This window comes from Pleurodeles waltl, chromosome 1_2 (genome assembly GCF_031143425.1).
Source record: "Pleurodeles waltl isolate 20211129_DDA chromosome 1_2, aPleWal1.hap1.20221129, whole genome shotgun sequence".
Taxonomy (NCBI): Eukaryota; Metazoa; Chordata; class Amphibia; order Caudata; family Salamandridae; genus Pleurodeles; species Pleurodeles waltl.
The window spans coordinates 1,349,267,284-1,349,291,093 of record NC_090437.1 but is presented as its reverse complement, the minus strand read 5'-3'; the positions used below and the strand labels follow the sequence as shown (position 1 = coordinate 1,349,291,093).

Sequence of the window (23,810 nt, the reverse complement as noted above, 5' to 3'; positions counted from 1 at the left end):
TTATGATATTGTGCAAGTGACACTAGTGGTACTGTAGGAGCTTCACTCATCTCCTAGTTCAGCCTAAGCTGCTCTGCTAAGCTACCATTATCTATCAGCCTAAGCTGCTAGACACCCTATACACTAATAAGGGATACCTGGGCCTGGTGCAAGGTGTAAGTACCCCTTGGTACTCACTACAAGCCAGTCCAGCCTCCTACACAGTGTCACTGTCCTGTGGAATCAGTGAGCACAAAGTGTAAGCAAGGAGACCCTTGGTGTCACTGTCCTGTGGAATTCCGAGAGCACAAAGTATAAGCAAGGAGACCCTCAGTGTCAGTGTCCTGTGGAATCAGTGAACACAACGTGTAAGTAAGGAGACACTCAGTGTCACTGCCCTGTGGAATCAGAGAGCACAAAGTGTAAGCAAGGAGAACCTCAGTGTCACTGTCCTGTAGCATCAGTGAGCACAAAGTATAAGCAAGGAGACTTCAGTGTCACTGTCCTGTGAAATCAGTGAGCACAGAGTGTAAGCAAGGAGACCTTCAGTGTCACTGTCCTGTGGAATCAGAGAGCACAAAGTGTAAGCAAGGAGAACCTCAGTGTCACTGTCCTGTGGAATCAGAGAGCACAAAGAGTAAGCAACGAGACCCTCAGTGTCACTGTCCTGTAGCATCAGTGAGCACAAAGTGTAAGCGAGGAGACCCTCAGTGTCACTGTCCTGTGGAATCAGAGAGCACAAAGTGTAAGCAAGGAGACCCTCAGTGTCACTGTCCTGTAGCATCAGTGAGCACAAAGTGTTAGCAAGGAGACCCTCAGTGTCACTGTCCTGTACCATCAGTGAACACAAAGTGTAAGCAAGGAGACTTCAGTGTCACTGCCCCGTGAAATCAGTGAGCACAAGGTGTAAGCAAGGAGACCCTCAGTGTCACTGTCCTGTGGAATCAGTGAACACAAGGTGTAAGCAAGGAGACTTCAGACAGTGCCACTGTCCAGTGGAATCAGTGAAAACAAAGGCCCTCATTATGACATTGGCGGTAAGTCCCGCTTACTGCCGTGCCGACTGCCGCCAACATACCATGACTGCGGCGGTATACAGCTACCCATATTATGACCCACACATAGAAATCCGTCACTATACAGACACACACACAAGTCCGCCAGTCCAAAGGTCAGTGATAAACTGGCGCTATAAAAACTCACACCGTTATATGACCCACAAATCACTTCTGCAGACATTCAACCGCATTTAACCATTGACATACCACATCGCTCAAAATACACACACACATACAAAACAACGCCACATTGGACAATTAAAATTACACACACCTGACACTCATACACACACTACACCCACACACCCAGTGAACACAAAGTGTAAGAAAGGAGACCCTCAATGTCACTGTCCTGTGGAATCAGTGAACACAAGGTGTAAGCAAGGAGACCCTCAGTGTCACTGTCCTGTGGAATCAGTGAACACAAGGTGTAAGCAAGGAGACCCTCAGTGTCACTGTCCTGTGAAATCAGTGAGCACAAAGTGTAAGCAAGGAGACCCTCAGTGTCAATGTCCTGTGGAATCAGAGAGCACAAAGTGTAAGCAAGGAGAACCTCAGTGTCACTGTCCTGTGGAATCAGAGAGCACAAAGTGTAAGCAAGGAGACCCTCAGTGTCACTGTCCTGTGGAACCAGAGAGCACAAAGTGTAAGCAAGGAGCCCCTCAGCGTCACTGTCCTGTGGAACCAGAGAGCAAAAAGTGTAAGCAAGGAGCCTCTCAGTGTCACTGTCCTGTGGAATCAGAGAGCACAAGGTGTAAGCAAGGAGACCCTCAGTTTCACTGTCCTGTGGAATCAGAGAGCACAAAGTGTAACCAAGGAGCCCCCCAGTGTCACTGTCCTGTGGAACCAGAGAGCACAAAGTGTAAGCAAGGAGACCCTCAGTGTCACTGTCTTGTGGAATCAGTGATCACAAGGTGTAAGCAAGGAGACTTCAGACAGTGCCACTGTCCAGTGGAATCAGTGAAAACAAAGGCCCTCATTATGACATTGGCGGTAAGTCCCGCTTACTGCCATGCCGACTGCCGCCAACATACCATGACCGTGGCGGTATACAGCTACCCATATTATGACCCACACATAGAAATCCGTGACTATACAGACACACACACAAGTCCGCCAGCCCAAAGGTCAGTGATACACTGGCGCTATCAAAATTCACACCGTTATATGACCCACGAATCACTGCTGCAGACATTCAACCGTATTTAACCATTGACATACCACATCGCTCAAAATACACACACACATACAAAAGAACACCACATTGGACAATTAAAATTACACACACCTGACACTCATACACACACTACACCCACACACCCAAACCACTATAAAACACACACCCACATTACCCACAACCCTTTATGACAAAAAATAATGACAACTGAGAGAGAGACACACCAGAGCACCCACAGAACCAGAGCCACAGAACACCATCACCCATACACCATCCATGCACCTCACAGCACACACCGCAAAACATCACCCCAAAAACCCTCACACACATCACTCGCACTACACCCATGGCACCACAAAGACACCCCAGGTTCTCTGAGGAAGAGCTAAGGGTCATGGTGGAGGAAATCATCCAGGTAGAGCCACAGCTATTCGGATCACAGGTGCAGCAAACATCCATTGCAAGGAAGATGGAGCTATGGTGGAGGATCGTGGACAAGGCCAACGCCGTGGGACAGCACCCCAGAACTAGGGATGACACCAGGAAGAGGTGGAACGACCTACGTGGGCAGGTGTGTTCCGTGGTTGCAAGACACCAGATAGCTGTACAGAAGACTGGTGGTGGACCCCCACCTCCTCCCCCACAACTAACAACATGTGAAGAGGAAGTCTTGACAATACTGTATCCTGAGGGCCTAGCAGGAGTAGCTGGAGGACTGGACTCTGGTAAGTCAAATCATTACTACTTTCACCCCCCTACCTGCATGCCATCGAAAACCCCCACCCTCACTCCCATCACTCCACCACCTCACATACACCCCACCATCACAACCCACTCATCCCAATGCCAAGTCCTGCATGATATACCAATGCATGGACACCACTCACAGACCTGCATGGACAACCATCACCACTGCATGCACACTAGAGACAATCACCTGGCCCACCAAATAACAACTATCACTAGGCCAATCTACCATAGCAATATCAACCATAGAGGGCAACATACCCATGCACAAGATGACACACGTAGAAACTATAACACTGCATTTACATCCCATGTCCCCCACACAATGTCACCGGAGAGGAGGTGCCAGCAACATCCAGTCCCCCCACAGAAGAGGCCCACAGTGATGATAGCAGCTCTGCACGCCTAGATCAGGATGACCTACCTAGCCAATCAGGGACCTCCGGACAGTCGGTTACCCAGCCACAGTCCCATACCACCACAGAGCCTCCCCCTCAGGAAACACCACCACAGCACCCATCCAGCGGGCCCATACATCTGCCCCCAGGACACGTCAATCAGCAGTGTTTCCACCACTACAGGGACCCCATGACACCCCACAAACACAGGAAGATTAGGGACCTAGGGTCAGTGGCAGTGGGCACACAGTTCAGGGAACAGAGACACAGGACAACAGGGAAGCTGGGAGGACTGCTGTGCGACAGGGGGAGGACTGGCCCAGCGAACCGACTCTCCAGAAGGCACTCACCAACATCCTGGGAGTGTACCACCATTCCCAGGAGACGATGGGCCAGATACTGGCCAAGTTGGAGGAGACCGAGCGGCTGTAAGAGGGACAGTACCTGGGGATCAGGGAGGACCTGAGGGACATCCACACCACCCTGGTCACCATTGCAGGGGTGCTGGCAGACATGGCCAACACCATGAGGGAGGCAGACCAACGGTCCCCTGATACTAGCCACAATGATGAACAGCCCTCCACCTCCGCCTAGTTCTAGTGGACAGGAAGCCCCGTCACAGGAACAACAGGTCACCAGCACCCCACCCCCTGCAGAAGGAGAACCACCATGCAAACAGTCCATGCGATCCAGGCAGAAGCCAGAGAACATTGCCAAGACCCCCGCCAGGAAATAAGACTCTCCTGATTGTCACTCTTGCGTCCCACTCTGTTACCCTGTCCACCTTGAACTGCCCTTGCTCCACTTCCTATGCCCCCTTGGACAATGCACCTGTGATACAAATAGACTGAACTTTATCCTGGACTTTCCTCCATCATCACCCCAGCCCATTGCACATCCCCATTTACTTCTCATCATTGAAATAAACACCCTCTTAAAAAATACAAGTATGGAGTCTGTCAAAATATTTAAGGATGTATTTGTTTAACAATCTGTAGACATTACAATTAGACCGTACAGTTATGTATACATAGGTATGACCTGTAATGTGCTGCAGTCAATACACCAGGATCCAGAGTAGGGCAAAAAGATCTGTGAATAGACATGTCAAAGGGTAAAGTAAGTGGCCAGAGTAGTGGGAACAGCACCCTGCCTAGAGAAAATTACCTACACAAAACTGCAATGGAAGGTGAAATTACAGTGTCTTACCTGCATGTCACTGGAAGTACTGCCGTATAATAGTTGTTCTGTTGTCCACATCCTCATCCTCTTCGTCACTGTCCACAGGCTCCACAACTGCCACATGCCCATCTCCAGCCCCATTCTCCTGCAGAAAAGGCACCTGGCGTCTCAAGGCTAAGTTGTGCAACATGCCACGATGATCTGGCACACCTTCTTGGGTGAGTAACACAGGGATCCACCTGTCAGATGGAGGCACCTGAATATGGCTTTCAGGAGGCCAAAGGTGCGCTCAATAATTCTTCTTGTACGCCCATGTGCCCCATTGTAATGTTCCTCTGCCCTTGTCCTAGCATTCCTCACTGGGGTCAGTAGCCATGAGAGGTTGGGGTAACCAGAGTCACCTGCAAATATCAAGGGATACCTGTTAGCCACACACTCACCCTTAGGGCCAACCCACACCTATATACCAACGGACACTGTTTGGGGACCATGGGCTCACCTATTAGCCACACCCGGTGCCTCTGGAGTTGAGCCATCACACATGGGATGCTGCTATTCCTCAGGATAAAGGCATCATGCACAGACCCAGGATACTTTGAATTCACATGGGAGATGTACTGGTCAGCCAGGCATACTATCTGCACATTCATAGAATGAAAGCTCTTTTGATTTCTAAACACCTGTTCATTTCTTCGGGGGGGCAAAGGCAACATGTGTATCATCAATTGCCCCAATGATGTTGGGGATATGTCCCATTGCATAGAAGTCAGCCTTCATTGTGGCCAAATCCTCCACCTGGGGGAAAACAATGTAGCTGCGCCTGTGTTTCATCAGGGCAGACAACACTGTGGTCAGCATGTTTGAGGACATCGGCTGCGACATCCCTGCTGCCATGGCCACTGTCGCTTGGAAGGAGCCACTTGCCAAAAAATGTAGCACTGATAAGACTTGCACAAGAGGGGGGATCCCAGTGGGATAACGGATAGCTGAGATCAGGTCTGGCTCCAACTGGGCACACAGCTCTTGGATTGTGGCCCGATCAAGTCTGTAGGTGAGAATAATGTGCCTGTCCTCCATTGTTGCCAAGTCCACCAGGGGCCTATACACAGGGGGAAGTCTCCATCTCCTAATCATCCTCAGCGGTTGTACTCTAGGGGTTAAAACGATGAGCATCTGGTCACTTTTCAACATTTCACCATTGTACAATGCATTGCATGTTGTGACAGAAACAGTATGTTCATGTTTATTCCCAAAATGTGCTTATGCCGGCTGTGATGCAGTTAGGTGCCATGGCATGCCCCCCTGAAATGGCAGAGGCCTGTCCTGTGTGGAGGGACATGTGGAAATGAGGTAATTCCACTGGCATTGTGCGCCGTTGCAGGAGGCGGTCGAGAACCGCCGTGCAACTCCTCCTTGGTTATCATTGGGCCCTATGGGTTCCAATAGCCAATGGTGATGTGCACCGGCGGTGACCGGCGCGGACGTGACCGCCATTTTCTATCTGTTCACTCACTTGCTACCTGACCTTCACCAGGAGTGGACCTCCACTGCAAGTGCTGCTGTGACCTGTGTCTGGAAGCGACCATGGCTCGAGTCTCTGGGGAAAGGGCCCCAGCCTTCACATCAGAGGAGTTGGAGAGACTGGTGGATGGGGTCCTACCCCAGTACCGATTGCTATATGGGCCTCCAGACCAACAGGTGAGTACACTGTGTGCACAGTGCATGGGGCATGAATTCATGGAGTGCTGTGTACGAAGGCCTCGTGTAAGGGGCGGTGGTTGAGGTGTCCTGGGCAGAGTGCTGCATCTATGGTGGGCACTGTATGTGCGTAAGGGGATGGGAGAGATATGGTGGGCCATCACTGTAACAGGCCGGACAGTATGACTGATAGCATTATTCTATGTTTATTTCCCTGCAGGTCAGCGCCCGTCAGAAAAAGGATATTGTCAACATAAGGGCAGTGCGCGCTCTACGGGCGACTAAAATGCAAAAACCCAGCCTTTATGCAAGAGCATAATTCATGCATTGTGTTTATATGCAGTATGTTAACCTTTTGCATTGCAGACTTCAACCTTGAAAAACACTATTGATGATGTTTGCAATAACTGTTCTTTTGCAAGGTATTGCTGCAGACTTGCTGAGTGTGTTAGGGTGTGGTCCCTTTCTAGGGCCTTCTAGAAGCTTTCTCTGCAGCATGACTGGGAGTGGTTGTGGGCTGGGCCAGACTCTATATAAGGGAACTAGCCCAGCTCCACCTGCTCACTATTCAGAGGTCTAGGTGCAGAGCAGAAGCATTTTCCTGAGCTCCTGTTCCGGAGGCCTACCTTTGCATTCCAGGCCTGCCCCACATTCTTTTGGTGATCCTTGAGCAGGGTGGTAAGACGGAGGTCGGGCTGGGCCCCCGACCCCATTCTAAGAGACTCTTCAGTTTTGGGGCCTACACGTAAAACTTTCAGAGTACGCGAATCATTGCTCTGATTCAGATCTTGGTGTTCGGATCGGCAAAGGCTTTCACGATTAATTCCCGCATTTAAACCTTGATGTTCAGATCGCTTACAGAGTGCGCAATAATTTCATGGCATTTGCATATTCTTGTTGAGATTGGCAGTGTGCATGATTCATTCCAGCATTTAAACCTTGATGTTAAGATCGCTTACAAAGTGCGCGATTATTTCAAGGCATTTGCATATTCTTGTTGAGATCGGCTTTGTGCGCGATTCATTCCCGCATTTAAACCTTGATGTTCAGATCGCTTACAGAGTGCGCAATCATTTCATGGCATTTGCATATTCTTGTTGAGATCGGCAGTGTGCGCGATTCATTCCCGGATTTAAACCTTGATGCTCAGATAGCTTACAGAGTGCTGTAGGAGGCTGGCCTGGCTTGAGTGGGTCCAAGGGGTACTTACACTCTGTGCCAGGTCCAGTTATCCCTTATTAGTGTAGAATAGGTGTTTCTAGCAGCTTAGGCTGAAAGAAGGTAGCTATGGAGAGCAGCTAAGGCTGAACTAGGAGACATGCAAAGCTCCTACTATACCACTGGTGTCATATGCACAATATCATAAGAAAACACAATACACAGATATACTAAAAATAAAGGTACTTTATTTTTATGACAATATGCCAAAAGTATCTCAGTGAGTACCCTCAGTATGAGGATGCCAAATATACACAAGATATATGTACACAATACCAAAAATATGCAGTAATAGCAAAAGGAAGTAATGCAAGCAATGTAAAGTTACAGTAGATTGCAAAGGGAGTACATAGGTATAGGGGCAACACAAACCATATACTCCAAAAGTGGAATGGGAACCACGAATGGACCCCAAACCTATGTGACCTTGTAGAGGGTCGCTGGGACTATTAGAAAATAGTGAGAGTTAGAAAAATAGCCCACCCCAAGACCCTGAAAAGTAGGTGTAAAGTGCACCTAAGTTCCCCAGAGAGCACAGAAGTCGTGATAGGGGGTTTCTGAAAGGAAGACCAACACCAGCAATGCAACAACGTTGGTTTTCCGGACGAGAGTACCTGTGGAACAAGGGGACCAAGTCCAAGAGTCACAACAATGTCGGGAGTGGGCAGATGCCCAGGAAATGCCAGCTGTGGATGCAAAGAAGCTGCCACCGGATGTAGAAGCTGTGGATTCTGCAAGAACGAAGAGGACTAGGAACTTCCCCTTTGGAGGATGGATGTCCCACGTCGTGAAGAAGCTTGCAGAGGTGTTCCCACGCATAAAGACCGCAAACAAGCCTTGCTAGCTGCAAGGGTCGCAGTTAGGGTTTTTGGATGCTGCTGTGGCCCAGGAGGGACCAGGATGTCGCCAATTGCGTGAGGAGACAGAGGGGGCGCCCAGCAAGACAAGGAGCCCTCTCAGGAGCAGGCAGCACCCACAGAAGTGCCGGAACAGGCACTACGAAGAAGAGTGAACCGGAGCTCACCCGAAGTCACAAAAGAAGATCCCACGACGCCGGAGGACAACTCAGGAGGTTGTGCACTGCAGGTTAGAGTGTCGGGGACCCAGGCTTGGCTGTGCACAAAGGAAATCCTGGAAGAGTGCACAGGAGCCGGAGCAGCTGCAAATCAAAGAATGGCATTGGGGTGACAATTCCATGAACTTAGACATGTTACATGGCCATGTTCGGAGTTACCATTGTGACGCTATGCATAGGTAGTGACCTATGTATAGTGCACGCATGAAATGGTGTCCCCACACTCACAAAGTCCGGGGAATTTGCCCTGAACGATGTGGGGGCACCTTGGCTAGTGCCAGGGTGCCCACACACTAAGGCCCGTATTTATACTTTTTGACGCTAAACTGCGCTAACGCAGTTTAGCGTCAAAACATTTTGCTCCGGCTAACGCCATTCTGAAGCGCCATGCGGGCGCCGTATTTATTGAATGGCGTTAGCCGGCGCAAGCAGACCGGCGCTGCCTGGTGTGCGTGGAAAAAAACCACGTACACCAGGCAGCGCCGGCGTTGGGAAAAATGGCGTTAGGGCGTCTTAAAATGGCGCAAGTCAGGTTGACGCTAAAAAATCGTCTTAACCCGATTTGCGCCATTTGAAACGACGCCCAGACGCCATTTACATGACTCCTGTCTTAGTAAAGACAGGAGTCATGCCCCCTTGCCCAATGGCCATGCCCAGGGGACTTATGTCCCCTGGGCATGGTCATTGGGCATTGTGGCATGTAGGGGGGCACAAATCAGGCCCCCCTATGCCAAAAACAAATATTTAAAAAAAAAAATTATACTTACCTGAACTTACCTGAATGTCCCTGGGGTGGGTCCCTCCAGCCTTGGGTGTCCTCCTGGGGTGGGCAAGGGTGGCAGGGGGGGTCCCTGGGGGCATGGGAGGGCACCTGTGGGCTCATTTTGAGCCCACAGGCCCCTTAACGCCTACCCTGACCCAGGCGTTAAAAAGTGGCGCAAATGCAGGGTTTTTTGACCCGACCACTCCCGGGCGTGATTTTTGCCCGGGAGTATAAATACGACGCATTTGCGTCGCCGTCATTTTTTTAGACGGGAACGCCTTCCTTGCATCTCATTAACGCAAGGAAGGCGTTCACGCAAAAAAATGACGCTCTTTACTCATACTTTGGCGCTAGACGCGTCTAACGCCAAAGTATAAATATGGCGTTAGTTTTGCGCTGAATTTGCGTCGAAAAAAACGATGCTAATTCGGCGCAAACGGAGTATAAATATGCCCCTAAGTAACTTTGCACCTAACCTTCACCAGGTGAAGGTTAGACATATAGGTGACTTATAAGTTACTTAAGTGCAGTGGTACATGGCTGTGCAATAACGTGGACGTTATTTCACTCAGGCTGCAGTGGCAGGCCTGTGTAAGAATTGTCAGAGCTCCCTATGGGTGGCAAAAGAAATGCTGCAGCCCATAGGGATCTCCTGGAACCCCAATACCCTGGGTACCTCAGTACCATATACTAGGGAATTATAAGAGTGTTCCAGTATGCCAATGTGAATTGGTGAAATTGGTCACTAGCCTGTTAGTGACAATTTGTAAAGAGAGAGCATAACCACTGAGGTTCTGGTTAGCAGAGCCTCAGTGAGACAGTTAGGCATCACACAGGGAACACATACATATAGGCCACAAACGTATGAGCACTGGGGTCCTGGCTAGCAGGGTCCCAGTGACACATAACAAACATACTGAAAACATAGGGTTTTCACTATGAGCACTGGGCTCTGGCTAGCAGGATCCCAGTGAGACAGTGAAAACACCCTGACATATACTCACAAACAGGCCAAAAGTGGGGGTAACAAGGCAAGAAAGAGGCTACTTTCTCACAGACAGCACCCAAGAAATCGGGACGACATCAAGAAGAGGTGGAACGACCTACGGGGGAAGGTGGATTCCGTGGTCTCCAGGCTCAAAATCGCGGTACAGCGGACTGGCGGCAGACCCCCACCTCCTCCCCCACAACTAACAACATGGGAGGAGCAGGTCTTGACCATTATGCATCCTGAGAGCCTCGGAGGAGTCGGTGGAGGAATGGACTCTGGTAAGTCAAATCTTAACTATCATATCCCCCACCCTACCTGCATGCTATCACACACCCCCACCCAAACCCCCTCCCCTATCACTTCAACTCCTCACTAATGTACTAATAGCACAAACCACCCATCCCAACACCAAGCCCTGCATGACACAACAAAGCATGGACACCCCTCAATAAAGCATGCCCACTGCACATACCTATAACACCCCCCCAACCATCATCACACAAGCCCCCACACAGGAATGCTAGCACTGGGGTACACGCTCACCCACCCATTGCACACCATGACACACACACATGCAATAATCATGCTTTTACACCCCTGCAGGACCACTACCTAACGTCACCAGACAGGAGGGTCCAGACATCTCTAACCCACCCACAGAAGAGGCCCACAGTGATGACAGCAGCTCTGGCCAACTGGATCCGGATGACCAGCCCGGACCATCGTGGGCCTCGGGACAGTCGGTTCCCCTCGCACAGGTACAGCCCAACACAGACCTTCCACCCTCTGGTAACACCAGCACAGCACCCACCCAGCGGGCCCATACCTCCGTCCCCAGGACACGTCAATCAGCTGTGTGTCCACCACTACAGGGAACCCAGGATAACCCACCACCCCAAAAACAACAGGGACCTGGGGACAGTGGTAGTGGGCATACGGTCCAGGGGACGGAGGCACAGGAACACAGGGGAACTGGGAGGGCTGCCGTGCGACAGGGGGCGGACAGGCCAAGGGAACCCACTCTCCACAAGGCCCTCTCTTCCATCATGGGAGCATACCACCACTCCCAGGAGATGATGGCTACGGTCCTGGCCAAGTTTCAGGAGACCCAGCGCCTGCAGGAGGAACAGTATTTGGGCTTCAGGGAGGAACTCAGAACCATCAGCTCCGCCCTGGGCACCATCATAGGGGTGCTGAAGGACATACAGAACACCATGAGGGACACCGTGGTACTCCAAGGGGCCCCTGACACTAGCATGGACGATGAACTGCCCACCACCTCCGCCGGCGCTAGTGGACAGGACGCCCCGCCACAGGACCACCACACCAGCACCCCACCCCCTGCAGACGGAGAACCACCCCGCAAGCGGTCCCTGAGATCCAGGAACAGGGCAGAGCACGATGGCAAGACCCCTGCCAAGAAATAAGACCACCCTGATTGTCATCCCACTGTCCCACTTTGTAACCCTGTCCATATTGGAACTGCCCCAGCTCCACTTCCTATGCCCATATGGGCAGTGCACCTGTGAGACTAATAGACTGGACTCTGCCATGGACATTCCTCCACCATCACCCCTCACCATTTTACCACCCCTCTAATAATTAGCACTTCAATAAACACCCTTGAAGCACAAAACAATCTGGAGTCAGTCTGTGATTTAGAAAATGTGTATTAGCCATGACAGTAACAAATTCCGTTCTCAATAGTAATGTCAACATACCTATGTCACGCATCACAAGTCCATGAAGGATGCAAGCAGATGACACACGTTGGTAACCACACCTGTGAAACCGTAATGGAAATGTACAACTCAGTTACCATATACTGGTTGAAATTGACAGACAGGATAGAGGTAGAAGTGTGAAAGTACTTGTAGTAGTCAAGGAAGTGTTCTCACCTGTGTGTCACTGGAAATATTGCTGTATGACTGAGTCCCTGTTGTCAATGTCTTCTTCCTCTGCTTCCTCCTCATCACTGTCCACAGGCTCCACAGCTGCCACAACACTGTCATCTGGACCATCCTCCTGCAGAAAAGGCACCTGGCGTCGCAAAGCAAGATTGTGAAGCATACAGCAGGCGATGATGATCTGGCACACCTTCCTTGGTGAGTAGAATAGGGAACCACCTGTCATATGGAGGCACCTGAACCTGGCCTTCAGGAGGCCGAAGGTGCGTTGGATCACCCTCCTAGTCCGCCCATGGGCCTCATTGTAGCATTCCTCTGCCCTGGTCCTGGGATTCCTCACTGGGGTCAATAGCCATGACAGGTTGGGGTAACCAGAGTCCCCTAATAGCCACTCACGGTGCCTCTGGAGTTGACCCATCACATAAAGGATGCTGCTATTCCGCAGGATGTAGGCGTCATGCACAGAGCCAGGGAACATAGCATTTACCTGGGAGATGTACTGGTCTGCCAAACATACCATCTGTACATTCATCGAATGATAACTCTTCCGGTTCCTGTATACCTGTTCACTCCTGTGGGGTGGCGACCAGAGCTACATGGGTCCCATCAATGGCACCTATGATGTTGGGGATATGTCCAAGGGCATAGAAGTCATCTTTAACAGTAGCCAAATCCTCCACCTGAGGGAAAACGATGTAGCTCCTCATGTGTTTAAGCAGGGCAGACAACACTCTAGACAACACGTTTGAAAACATAGGCTGGGACATCCCTGATGCCATGGCCACTGTTGTTTGAAATGACCCACTTGCAAGAAAATGGAGCACTGATAGCACCTGCACTTGAGGGGGATTCCTGTGGGATGGCGGATTGCTGACATCAGGTCTGGCTCCAACTGGGTACACAGTTCCTGGATTGTGGCACGGTCAAACCTGTAGGTGATGATTAGATGTCGCTCCTCCATTGTCAACAGGTCCACCAGCGGTTGGTACACCAGAGGATTCCGCCATCTCCTCACATGTCCCAGCTGACGGTGCCTAGGAAGGACAAAAGCGACCACAGAGTCAAGCTACTCAGCGGTATGTACCCACAGCTACACAGAACACGAAACATAATCCAAAAAGTTATCTGTAAGTGTGTTGAGTCCAGGCCTAGCTATGGGTGACGCAGTTGAAAATGAAGCCATGTGGGCCCCTGAAATGGCGGCTGCCTGACCTCTAAACTGGGACAATTGGATGTGAGGTAACTGCGCTGGCGTTGTACACCGTCGCGGTAGGCGGTCGAAGACCACGGCGCAATGCTGCATTGGTTAACATTGGACCCTATGGGTCCCAGGAGCCAATGACGTAGTGCGCTGGCGGTGATGATACGCACCGCCCTGGACGTCACCGCCACGGACGTGACCGCCATTTTCTATCTGTTGAATCACTCGATACCTGATCTTCGACAGGAGAGGACCTGCAAGTGCTGCTGTGACCTCGGTCTGGAAGAGACAATGGCACGTGCGTCTGGGGAAAAGGCCCCTGCCTTCACTGCACAGGAGTTGGGGAAGCTCGTGGACGGGGTCCTCCCCCAGTACACGCTACTCTACGGTCCTCCAGACCAACAGGTGAGTACATAGGGTGCAAGTTGTATGGGCTATGCCTGGGTGGAGAGGGCTGGTTGTAAGAAGGAAGGGGGCAGAGTTCTGCGAGCATGAAGGACTGTGAATGCATGTGCCACATGGCAAGGGCAGGGATGTGGGCCACTTACTTCGACGGTGCAGTTGGTAATGACTTCTCTTCTTCTCCTGTACATGTCATGTAGGTCAGCGCCCACCAGAAGAAGAACATTTGGCGTGCCATCGCCAAGGACGTCCGGACCCTGGGGGTCCACCAGAGACGGAGCACTCACTGCCGTAAAAGATGGGAGGACATTCGCCGCTGGAGCAAGAAGACGGCGGAGGCTCAGCTGGGGATGGCCTCCCAACGTGGGAGGGGTACCCGTCGCACCATGACCCCCCTGATGTTCCGGATCCTGGCGGTGGCCTAACATTATTCTGCTGACTTGGCGCGCAGTGGAGGGGTCTGGGTGGGGGAGGAGGGCTGTGGGTGTCCCGTTAGCTAGGCCCCTCCGTAATGCAGGCCATGTGCCACTCCACCCCACCTCTGTAGAGTGCCAAGTACAGGTATACATGCACCTGTGTCATCTATGTGTGCAGATGTCCACCATAACCATGTAGGCCATATCCCAGGAACTGCATCTGTAGAGCCCAACAGTGCGGCGTAGTGCAGGGGGCTGCTGTGTCTGTATTGTCCGACAACTGTAGCGGTAAGCCATGCACTCAACCTGTCTTTCTTCTGTCGCCCCCCCCCCCCTTTTTGTGCTCTCCCTGTTCTTTTGTGCATCAGCATCATCAGGCGGAGGTACAGTGGCACCGGAGCAGGGGTGGTGGGGGGTGTAGGGTAGGGGAGGAATTCCCCGGCACTGATAGTGCTTACCGCCATGGATTTCATGGTGGTTTCAAACCGCATGAAATCCATGGTGGTCAGCCGGGTCCAAATACCGCCGGCGGTATAGTGACGGCCGCCGGGCTGGAGACCCAGGTCTCCAGCCTGGCGGGCGGAATGGAGAACCGGCGGGTGACCATGGCGGTCATAATTCCACAAAGTAAGACCGCCAGCCTGTTGGCGGTCTTACCGCCGCTTCTCCGCCTTCCGCCAGGGTCATAATGACCCCCTATGTCTTTTTATTGGCACTCAGGGTGTATTTGGCATTACTTGGTGTGTTTTTCACTTTTGCAGTTTTGATCACTTGGGGCGGTTTTAGAATATTCAAATTTTTGAGGACATGCGCATTTTTGTCATGACAATCGCTTGATCACGTGTCACCTCTTTTTGTGAATCTGTTTTACATGATATCTTGGAGACATGTTGTTTCATATTATTGATTATAAGCTTTTTAATGGTGGCCTTCTGTCTTTTTCTTTGAGTTATTTTCATGTCACATAAAGTCACGAATTGCAATAGCTTTGTTTTCACAAATATCACGGTGAAAAGGGTTGAATCTTACAATGGGATGAGTGTATATTATAATTGTAGTCACTGTTTACATTTCTTACAGCCCTGATGAAGTCTTTGAGAGTATTTATCTCATAGGACGAAACAGGTGTTGGCTGTTGTTGCAATATGGATATTGGTTCCAAGGACGGCTATTGTTGCTCTGATGGTCTTCCTATCTCAAGATTAAATTGAGTTCTTTTTTTCTCACGAATCCCGGTCTGATAATTTGATGGTATTTGCACTAAACAATAAGTTTGGACTAGAAACATGTATGAAGGATTGAGCTTTGATTCATGAGTGCGCTGACATCTGTTTATCACTATTTGGTTTCCATATGGAAACATTAGAGGAGAGAGGAAGATCCTCTTGCCAGGAGCACCGTGGTAAAAATTTTGTTTCACTTTTGATGTGATGATTCACTGTGAGCACTGTTTCCTATGACTGTCTTCCTAATTGCTATTGCTTTGTCTTTTTACTGCATGAGACATGTCCTGCAGTAGACGAGGGCTAATGTTTACCCCTTGCCAAGAGCCATGAAAAGCCTGATGCTGGCCCGGCAGTGGCTGAGGCCAGCAGGCCTCCCACCCCCAAGCACAAGTAAAACCAAGCAGGAGCAGCATCACCGGCAAACTCATGGCATGAAGGAATTAAAGAGCACAGCTGCGGTAAACTCCATGAAGTTGGTAAGAAAAGTTTTGGTATTTGCTCCCTATGAGACTCCTCTGCCCTCTCAACCTTAACCTGTGACCTGAAGAAAATGACGGCAGCCGTGCCGACCACACAACATCACCATGATGGTCTTGTACCTCACCCGGCACATGCCGAGCCTCTCCTCCTGCCCCTAAAATGAAATCTCAAGCTTGGTTCATAAAAGCAGCCAGAGCTGCTTGTGGTTTCTCCTCTTGTGTGTCACTGTGGGGGGGCTCGGCCCCTCATGCCCACGCTCACCAGCCACCACCGCGGCGGGCCGACGGTCAGCCATGGGGATCATTACAGTCATCATTTGAGGGGCCTCTGGAGACAGTCTTTCAACTCTTGGGCAGCAATCAATCAGGCAATTTGTAAAGTGCACTACTCACCTGTGGGGTCTCAAGGCACTGAGAGGGTGGGGGGGCTGCTACTGCTCGAACAGCCAAGTCTTAAGATGTCTCCTGAACGAAAGGAGGTCCTTGGTCTGATGCAGGTGGGTGGGAAGGCTGTTCCACGTCTTGGCGGCGAGGTGTGAGAATGATCTGCCACCTGTGGTTGTTCTGCAGATGTGTGGGACGGTGGCGAGGGCAAGGTCGGCGGAGCGAAGCTGGCAGGTGGGGGTGTAGAAGGAGGGCCGCCTCTTGAGGTATTCTGGTCCGGCGTTGTGCAGTGCCTTGTGAGCATGCGTGAGGAGTTTGAAGGTGATGCTGGCAGGCATGATTCCACTAATGATTGCTTGTTTGGAGACAGGCCAACCAGTCTCACAGATTTGGGACCGACATCTTTGAAGGCCCGAGTCACTGAACGTGTTCTATGACTCAACGGCTCCAATACTCTTCAGAACACTTTGCTGCAGTAACCACTGGGCAAGTCCTGGTACAATATTAGGCCTATTCAGCAGCTGAGAGTGGTCACTGGTAGCCTTAGGAAGTGTGGAGATCTGTGGCACAGACCTGACCTTAGATCGTATGACCTCTTAAGCAACGCCCAAGATACCATGACGGGGTTTGCTTTTATTCTGCACCAACTGGTAACAGGTGCACAGCTTTTCACCTGCGACAATGTAGTTCTCCTACTCCCATTCACCTGTTCCTTGTGAAGAAGCCTTGCAATGCCTGGTGCAGCCAATACGTCCAACACACTCAAGCAACTAAGAACCTGACTCTTCAGAGGAAAGTCATGAGGGGATGTGAAAAGAACGGATGTGGTGACTGCTTGCCAAGGACCCAGGGACACAGCCTGTGAGGGATAGATACCTGTAGGGACCTGCACATGGCAGAAACAGCCAGCCTGCCACTGGAGAACCTGTGTAATCCGTGGGAGTCGCTAGCAGTATACAAGAACCAAGGAATGGAGACAAGAAGAACAAAACCACTGCAAATGATGGTCCCTGAATGGGGCACTGCTATGTGCACCCTTTACACCATGTAGAGCCCGAGCAGAGAAGTGAGGGGCACATTAACAGAGGTAGAGAAGAGAAGTGAGGGGGCACATTAACAGAGGTAGAGAAGAGAAGTGAGGGGGGCACATTAACAGAGGCTGAGAAGAGAAGTGAGGGGGCACATTAACAGAGGCTGAGAAGAGAAGTGAGGGGGCACATTAACAGAGGCTGAGAAGAGAAGTGAGGGGGCACATTAACAGAGGCTGAGAAGAGAAGTGAGGGGGGCACATTAACAGAAGCTGAGGAGAGAAGTGAGGGGGCACATTAACAGAGGCTGAGAAGAGAAGTGAGGGGGGCACATTAACAGAAGCTGAGGAGAGAAGTGAGGGGCACATTAACAGAGGCTGAGGAGAGAAGTGAGGGGGCACATTAACAGAGGCTGAGGAGAGAAGTGAGGGGGGCACATTAACAGAGGCTGAGAAGAGAAGTGAGGGGGCACATTAACAGAGGCTGAGGAGAGATGCGAGGGGCACATTAACAGAGCCCGAGAAGAGAAGTGAGGGGCACATTAACAGAGGCTGAGGAGAGAAGTGAGGGGGGCACATTAACAGAGGCTGAGAAGAGAAGTGAGGGGGCACATTAACAGAGGCCGAGAAGTGAGGGGGGCCATTAACAGAGGCTGAGGAGAGAAGTGAGGGGCACATTAACAGAGACTGAGAAGAGAAGTGAGGGGCACATTAACAGAGACTGAGAAGAGAAGTGAGGAGGGCACATTAACAGAGGCTGAGAAGAGAAGTGAGGGGTACATTAACAGAGGCTGAGATCAAAAGTGAGGGGCACATTAACAGAGGCTGAGGAGAGATGCGAGGGGCACATTAACAGAGCCCGAGAAGAGAAGTGAGGGGCACATTAACAGAGGCTGAGGAGAGAAGTGAGGGGCACATTAACAGAGGCTGAGGAAAGAAGTGAGGGGGCACATTAACAGAGGTTGAGGAGAGAAGTGAGAGGCACATTAACAGAGGCTGAGAGGGAAGTGAGGGGCACATTAACAGAGGCTGAGGAGAGATGTGAGGGGCACATTAACAGAGGCTGAGAATAGAAGTGAGGGGCACATTAACAGAGGCTGAGGAGAGAAGTGAGGGGCACATTAACAGAGGCTGAGAAGAGAAGTGAGGGGCACATTAACAGAGGGAGAGATCAGAAGTGAGGGGCACATTAACAGGGGTAGAGATAAGAAGTGAGGGGCACATTAACAGAGGCTGAGAAGAGAAGTGAGGGGCACATTAACAGAGGGAGAGATCAGAAGTGAGGGGCACATTAACAGAGGGAGAGATCAGAAGTGATGGGCACATTAACAGGGGTAGAGATAAGAAGTGATGGGACATTAACAAAATATCTGGTGAGAAAAGAAGGGGCACATTAACAGAGCAAGACTTGAATGTTTCACCTCTTTCCCAGCATCCCATGTTCCACAAATTGACTATGTTTTCTTTCCTCCAGGTTCTACCCTAGCAGGTGCTCCCCTGTCGTGGATGCAAGAGCGTCAGTTACTGCTGCATGTGACAAGGTATGTATCTGAACATAAGCCCCAACTCCTCAAGAATCATCTGCAAAGGAATGTAAGTTGAACACATGCAGCACAATCCGAGCCACCCTAGAGAGGGCCCTGTAAAGGATCAAATGTTCCCTTGACTCAGTCATCACTGAGACTGTTTGGTCCATAGAGATATCGACTGGCCCCACTTTTGCAGCTGTGAAGAAGTTGCAAGGCTTCCAGGGGGGGCTGCTGATTCAACCAGACTGACCATCTGCTGCCCTGGCTTTGATTTCCAGCCAACTATAAACAGTGACCACTACATTGTTCTTCTTACATCATTTCAGCAAGTCTTGCATCATTCCAGCAGGACAAGTTAATACCAGAAACAGAAGCCACCTGTTCCTGAAAACTCCTAAAGCCAGAGAAAGCAAATCCTCAAAGCAAGGTTTCTCTTCCTTCACTCCGAAACTGTGGAGCTCCATGCTGGAGAACATAAGAAAAAAAACATTATTTTTCTATAATCTATAAAAAAAGTCTTCAGAAATTCTCTCTCAGATGAACTTGGCTTCTAGGGTTCATCTTGGGCAAGTCTTGCAACAAGCATCTTTTCTCTTCAAAACGTCTTTGTGACTTTGCCACCAAGTTATTTTGTAATGCTACCTATGAAGTGATCCTCTAACTTGTGACTAGGTATTTCAAATATATAAATTAATTAAAAAAAAGAGGTTAATGTGCACAGGGTTATTACATTTGAAGATACACAGACAAGCTTTGTTTACTGTAAGTTCTGTTTTGGGTTCTTACCAGAGCTCGGTGCACTTGTGCAGAACGGGGCCCAGTTTTGACAGTCCCTCTTGGGAGATGATGCAGGACTGGAGGTTGAGGGTCTCGATGCTGTCACAGGAGCGGAAGGCCCAGGCCAAGACAAAGCAGTCCACTGGTGAAAGGGTCATTTTGCTCAAGTTTATCTGTTTTATCTTTGAAACAATGGCTTGGGTCAGGCCTGTGTTCTGGCACTCATAGAGACAATGGAAGGCATTAAGGCGCTTTCTCTTATTGCGCGTCTTCCTTTCCAGCTTTTTCTTCACCCAGTCGATGACGTGACATGTGGTATCATGCGGCATCTCTCCGAAGAAGGGGGCAAGCTTCCTGTACCTTGGGCAGGAGAGACCGGCAAAGAAGCGGAGGAAGATTTCATAGCGCCCATCCTTGATGTCACTGTCTCGGTCTAGGAGAGTGGTGACCTGCTCTGGAGGGGTGTGGATGAACTTTGTGAGAGCAGCTATGAACTCCTGGACAGTGAGGTGGAAGAAGGTATAGGCCTCGTTCTGCAGGCAGGTCTCCATCTGCAGAATCTCCATCAGGAACCCGGAGAGGAACTGAGACGGCTCCAGGTGCTGGCTCTCCAGGTGGCTTTTATTGAACACGATGATCCTGCTGGAAACGCCCTCGTAGGCCATGTTGCCAAGGTTCCTGAGAACATCTTTAGAGTGGCCACTCTCCCGCGGGTGGTTCTGTAGGATGTTGTAGATGTAACTGGAGAAGAGCTCAGTGATGGTCCTGGGGTGCGGGTGGACTGCTCCACTGCCTTCCCTGAAGGTGGTCTCCAAGGAGGAACAGATTATCCAGCAGTACGAGGGGTTGTAGCACATGGTGTACAGGATGTCATTCTGCTCCACGTATTTAAAGGCTTCCTCACCCATCTTTTCATCTTCAAAAAAGTTCAGAAAGTATTTTTTCCTTTGCTCAGCATTGAAGCCAAGAATTTCTGCATGGAGGTGGATGACTGACTTTTTGAGGCTCTTCAGGACAGTGGGGCGCGTAGTGATTAAGACTGAGCTGCTGTCGAGCATGTCCCCTTGGACAAGATAGCGGACAATGTCTGCGATTGGGCAGAAGCTGTTAGGGTCTGGACAGACACTAGCACCAGGCTTGCCTCCTGTGGATTTCGAGAAGGTGATGCTACTTCGAAACTCATCTAACCCATCGAAGATGAAGAGAAGGCTGTAGGGATCTGCGAGGATCTTGTCTAGATGCTCACTAAGATACGGATAGGAATCCAAAATCAATATTCGGAGGTTGGTTTCACGATAATAGTTTAAATCTCTAAATTTGAAGTGAAAAATGAAATGGAATTCATCATAAATCTTCCCGCTTGCCCAATCATAGACGATCTTCTGGAGTAATGTGGTTTTCCCAATGCCAGCAACACCGCTGATGGCCACGGAGGTGGACCTGCTCTCCGTCCCAAAGCTACTGCAGAAGATCTGATGATGTTGGATGGTCTCCAGCTCCTTGCTGATGGCCTTCTGCCTCCACGTCTCGTGGTCCCGGCCCCGGGCCAGCAGCTCGTGCTCCACCACTCTCATTTCTCGGAGAGAGGAGATGACTACCAGGTCTGTGTATTGATCCTCCAGCAGGAAAGCCCTCACCTTCTCCCTTCCTGAGATGGTGTTCACCATCAGTGTCCGGTTCCGCTCGCGCAGAGTCTCCTTGTGGCGCAGGTGACAGTCTGAAATGGAACAAGGAACAGCTCTGGACATCAACACCTCATGGCACAATACTGGACACCAAATTATTCTACATCTGCATTTGTACCAAGCAGCAACAGGACCTATTTAGCAGGTCACAGAAAGCAGGATTATAAGAATCAACAATGATGATGTTAAACAGAAACCCAGAGTGTGTGAGTAGGGATATATGGGAACTCTAATGAAGAACTGCAGAGCAAGGTTATTTTCTATTTGAGGACATTTCCTGAGCACGTGCACCCACACATGTAAGCTCTATTGGCGCTAACCGACTGATCACCACAGAAAGAGGTACCAAAAACTATACCTTATGTAGACAGAAAACTAGATGTCTGTTTTTAAAAGTTGAAGGAATTTCAGAAAGGAGGTTTTATTCTTAATCATCAAAGGAATTGACTTTTAAAAAAGTTTCTTGAACTCCAAATTCTCTGCCACCCATTAAATCATCTTCAATTTCAAAATAGGAATTTATTCATGCATCTCAAGGCCAGTTGAGGGACATGGCAGTGAAGTTGATGAAAGCTTCTTAAGTGAAAAAGATGTCTAGCTGGAGTGTAAATGAACATACTGAACTTTGTGTGCTCCTTTGAAATTGACTGAGGTAGACTGAGTGGTCGAAGGCAACATAAGACTGAACATAACACTTTAACGAAAGAACAGAAAGTCTGCAAAGTATTCTAAGATGATAAAAACACATTGTAGTTGTCACAAGCTATACTGTCTGAGGACAAACCCCAGGTGATTAGACCCACAGCCAGGCACCCAACAGATTGAGGTGATATTTTAACAAACACAATCCCTGTTTTTGATGGATTTAGGTTTAAAAGATTTAAGCCCATCCATTTGCAAACAGCGTCAACAACCATAGGACGTGTCTCCGGGACACTGGGGTCCTGTCCTTTGCCACTAAGGGGGATCTAGTTGACATCCGCTTGGGCACTCCACTAATTGGGTGAGACACAAACTAAAATGAAGAGGAGATAATGCAGATCCCTGTCGGGCTCCCTAACTGAACGATCTCTGGCTGGAGGTGAGGGAGGGATGCGGTATTAGTTGCGTCCTTCCACCAAGGAAGGGCTCTATCCCTCTCAGAGCATCACCCTGAGGAGTAGGTGACATGTGGATAGATGATGGTCACAGCCACAGTGTCAATCCTGACGGACAGAGCCAATGAAAGCAGGTCACCATCCACTGTTGTCAGAAGGTCTTCGACCACAGATGTGAAACCCTCATCGGTCCTCCAAGTCAGCGTGCTTGAGAATCATCACTGTCCAAAAACACTGCAGCTGGGAGGAGGCTGGAGGACGTTGCCCTTACCTAGCATCTTAGCCGGCTAATGCAACAGAGATTTCATTAAATCTAAGATCTATAAAAGAGCTCCTACAAGTCCCACCTTCAAGTTTATCTGGACATTACCTAATTACAAAGAAGGGTAATTACTGGGTTGGGACTCTCTGCGAGCTCAGCAGGCGTCTACAGGGACAGATGTCCAGAGGTGAGACAGTAAGTTTATCCTTGGCTGTAAAATTGTGAAATTTCATTATTGAAAGCTCGCCAACCTCTTAGCTTGCTTGGTCCAACGGACTATCACTTTGGCCCACATCACCTGAGATTTCCTCACTTCTTCTTGGAGGTAAGCAGTGAGACCAACCACTGGAGTTTGAGGGTGCAGACTCACAGCGTCTGGCACAGGGTTTACAAAGATTCACACAGTGAGCTAGGCTTTACCCACTTAAATAATTTTTTTGCCCCTTCAACCCTTTGATTATATTTGCTAATTTGCTTTGCATAATTACTTGGCCCTGCGGCTCATAATTTCTTGTCTATTTTTCTAGGATTTTTCATAAAACCTTTTGAGCTTCTAGTTTGGGTTTCTACTACTTAGAAATACCATGTTTTGGTTCACAGCGACAGAGTGATGGTGTGATCTGTTGCACCTGGGGCTTTAACCTCAGCACAATCAGAGGTAGGAAGTACAAACTGAAGCATAAACGGAGCAAGCGCATCGGCCCAACTACTCTAGGTTTAAGATCTCAGGTACGCATGCAGCCGCGCAGAGTTCACACTGCTAGATTTGTTTTCATTTGAACCCACATATCAAACCCGAAGGCAAGAAAACAATAATGAATAAACCAAAACCAGTGAATGTTCCAGCCACTCCCATACTCAGGAGTGAGGGAGGAAGAGGAGGAGGGGAAGGCTGAAACCCAACCCAAAGGGTTATCCTTGGTGCTATCAGTAGTTATGTTGTATCACTAGCTCTTAATGGTTCATGCTAAATGATGGCCTTTCAAACCTTCCTTTGGTCTTTGCCCTTGGAGGACCAGATTAAACTGTGGTGGGGCTAAAGGCCTACCTTAGCCTTTGGCAGGCAGGTGTCCACCATCCACTAGGGGAGAGGAGGTGTTAATGCCCACGCGCCATCCTAAGAAGTCTCCGT

The 23,810-nt window shown here is 49.8% G+C and overlaps 1 protein-coding gene across 2 annotated transcripts in view; it reads right to left on the bottom strand.

Moving 5' to 3' along the window:
• The window catches only part of LOC138252733 (NACHT, LRR and PYD domains-containing protein 3-like), a 451,062-nt gene that overhangs the window by 334,624 nt on the left and 92,628 nt on the right, over positions 1-23,810 (bottom strand). For both annotated transcript variants that reach the window (XM_069205763.1, XM_069205764.1), the window contains one exon: positions 19,644-21,351. In XM_069205763.1, the coding sequence (XP_069061864.1) occupies positions 19,644-21,351 (1,708 nt within the window). The remainder of the gene's footprint in view (positions 1-19,643; positions 21,352-23,810) is intronic.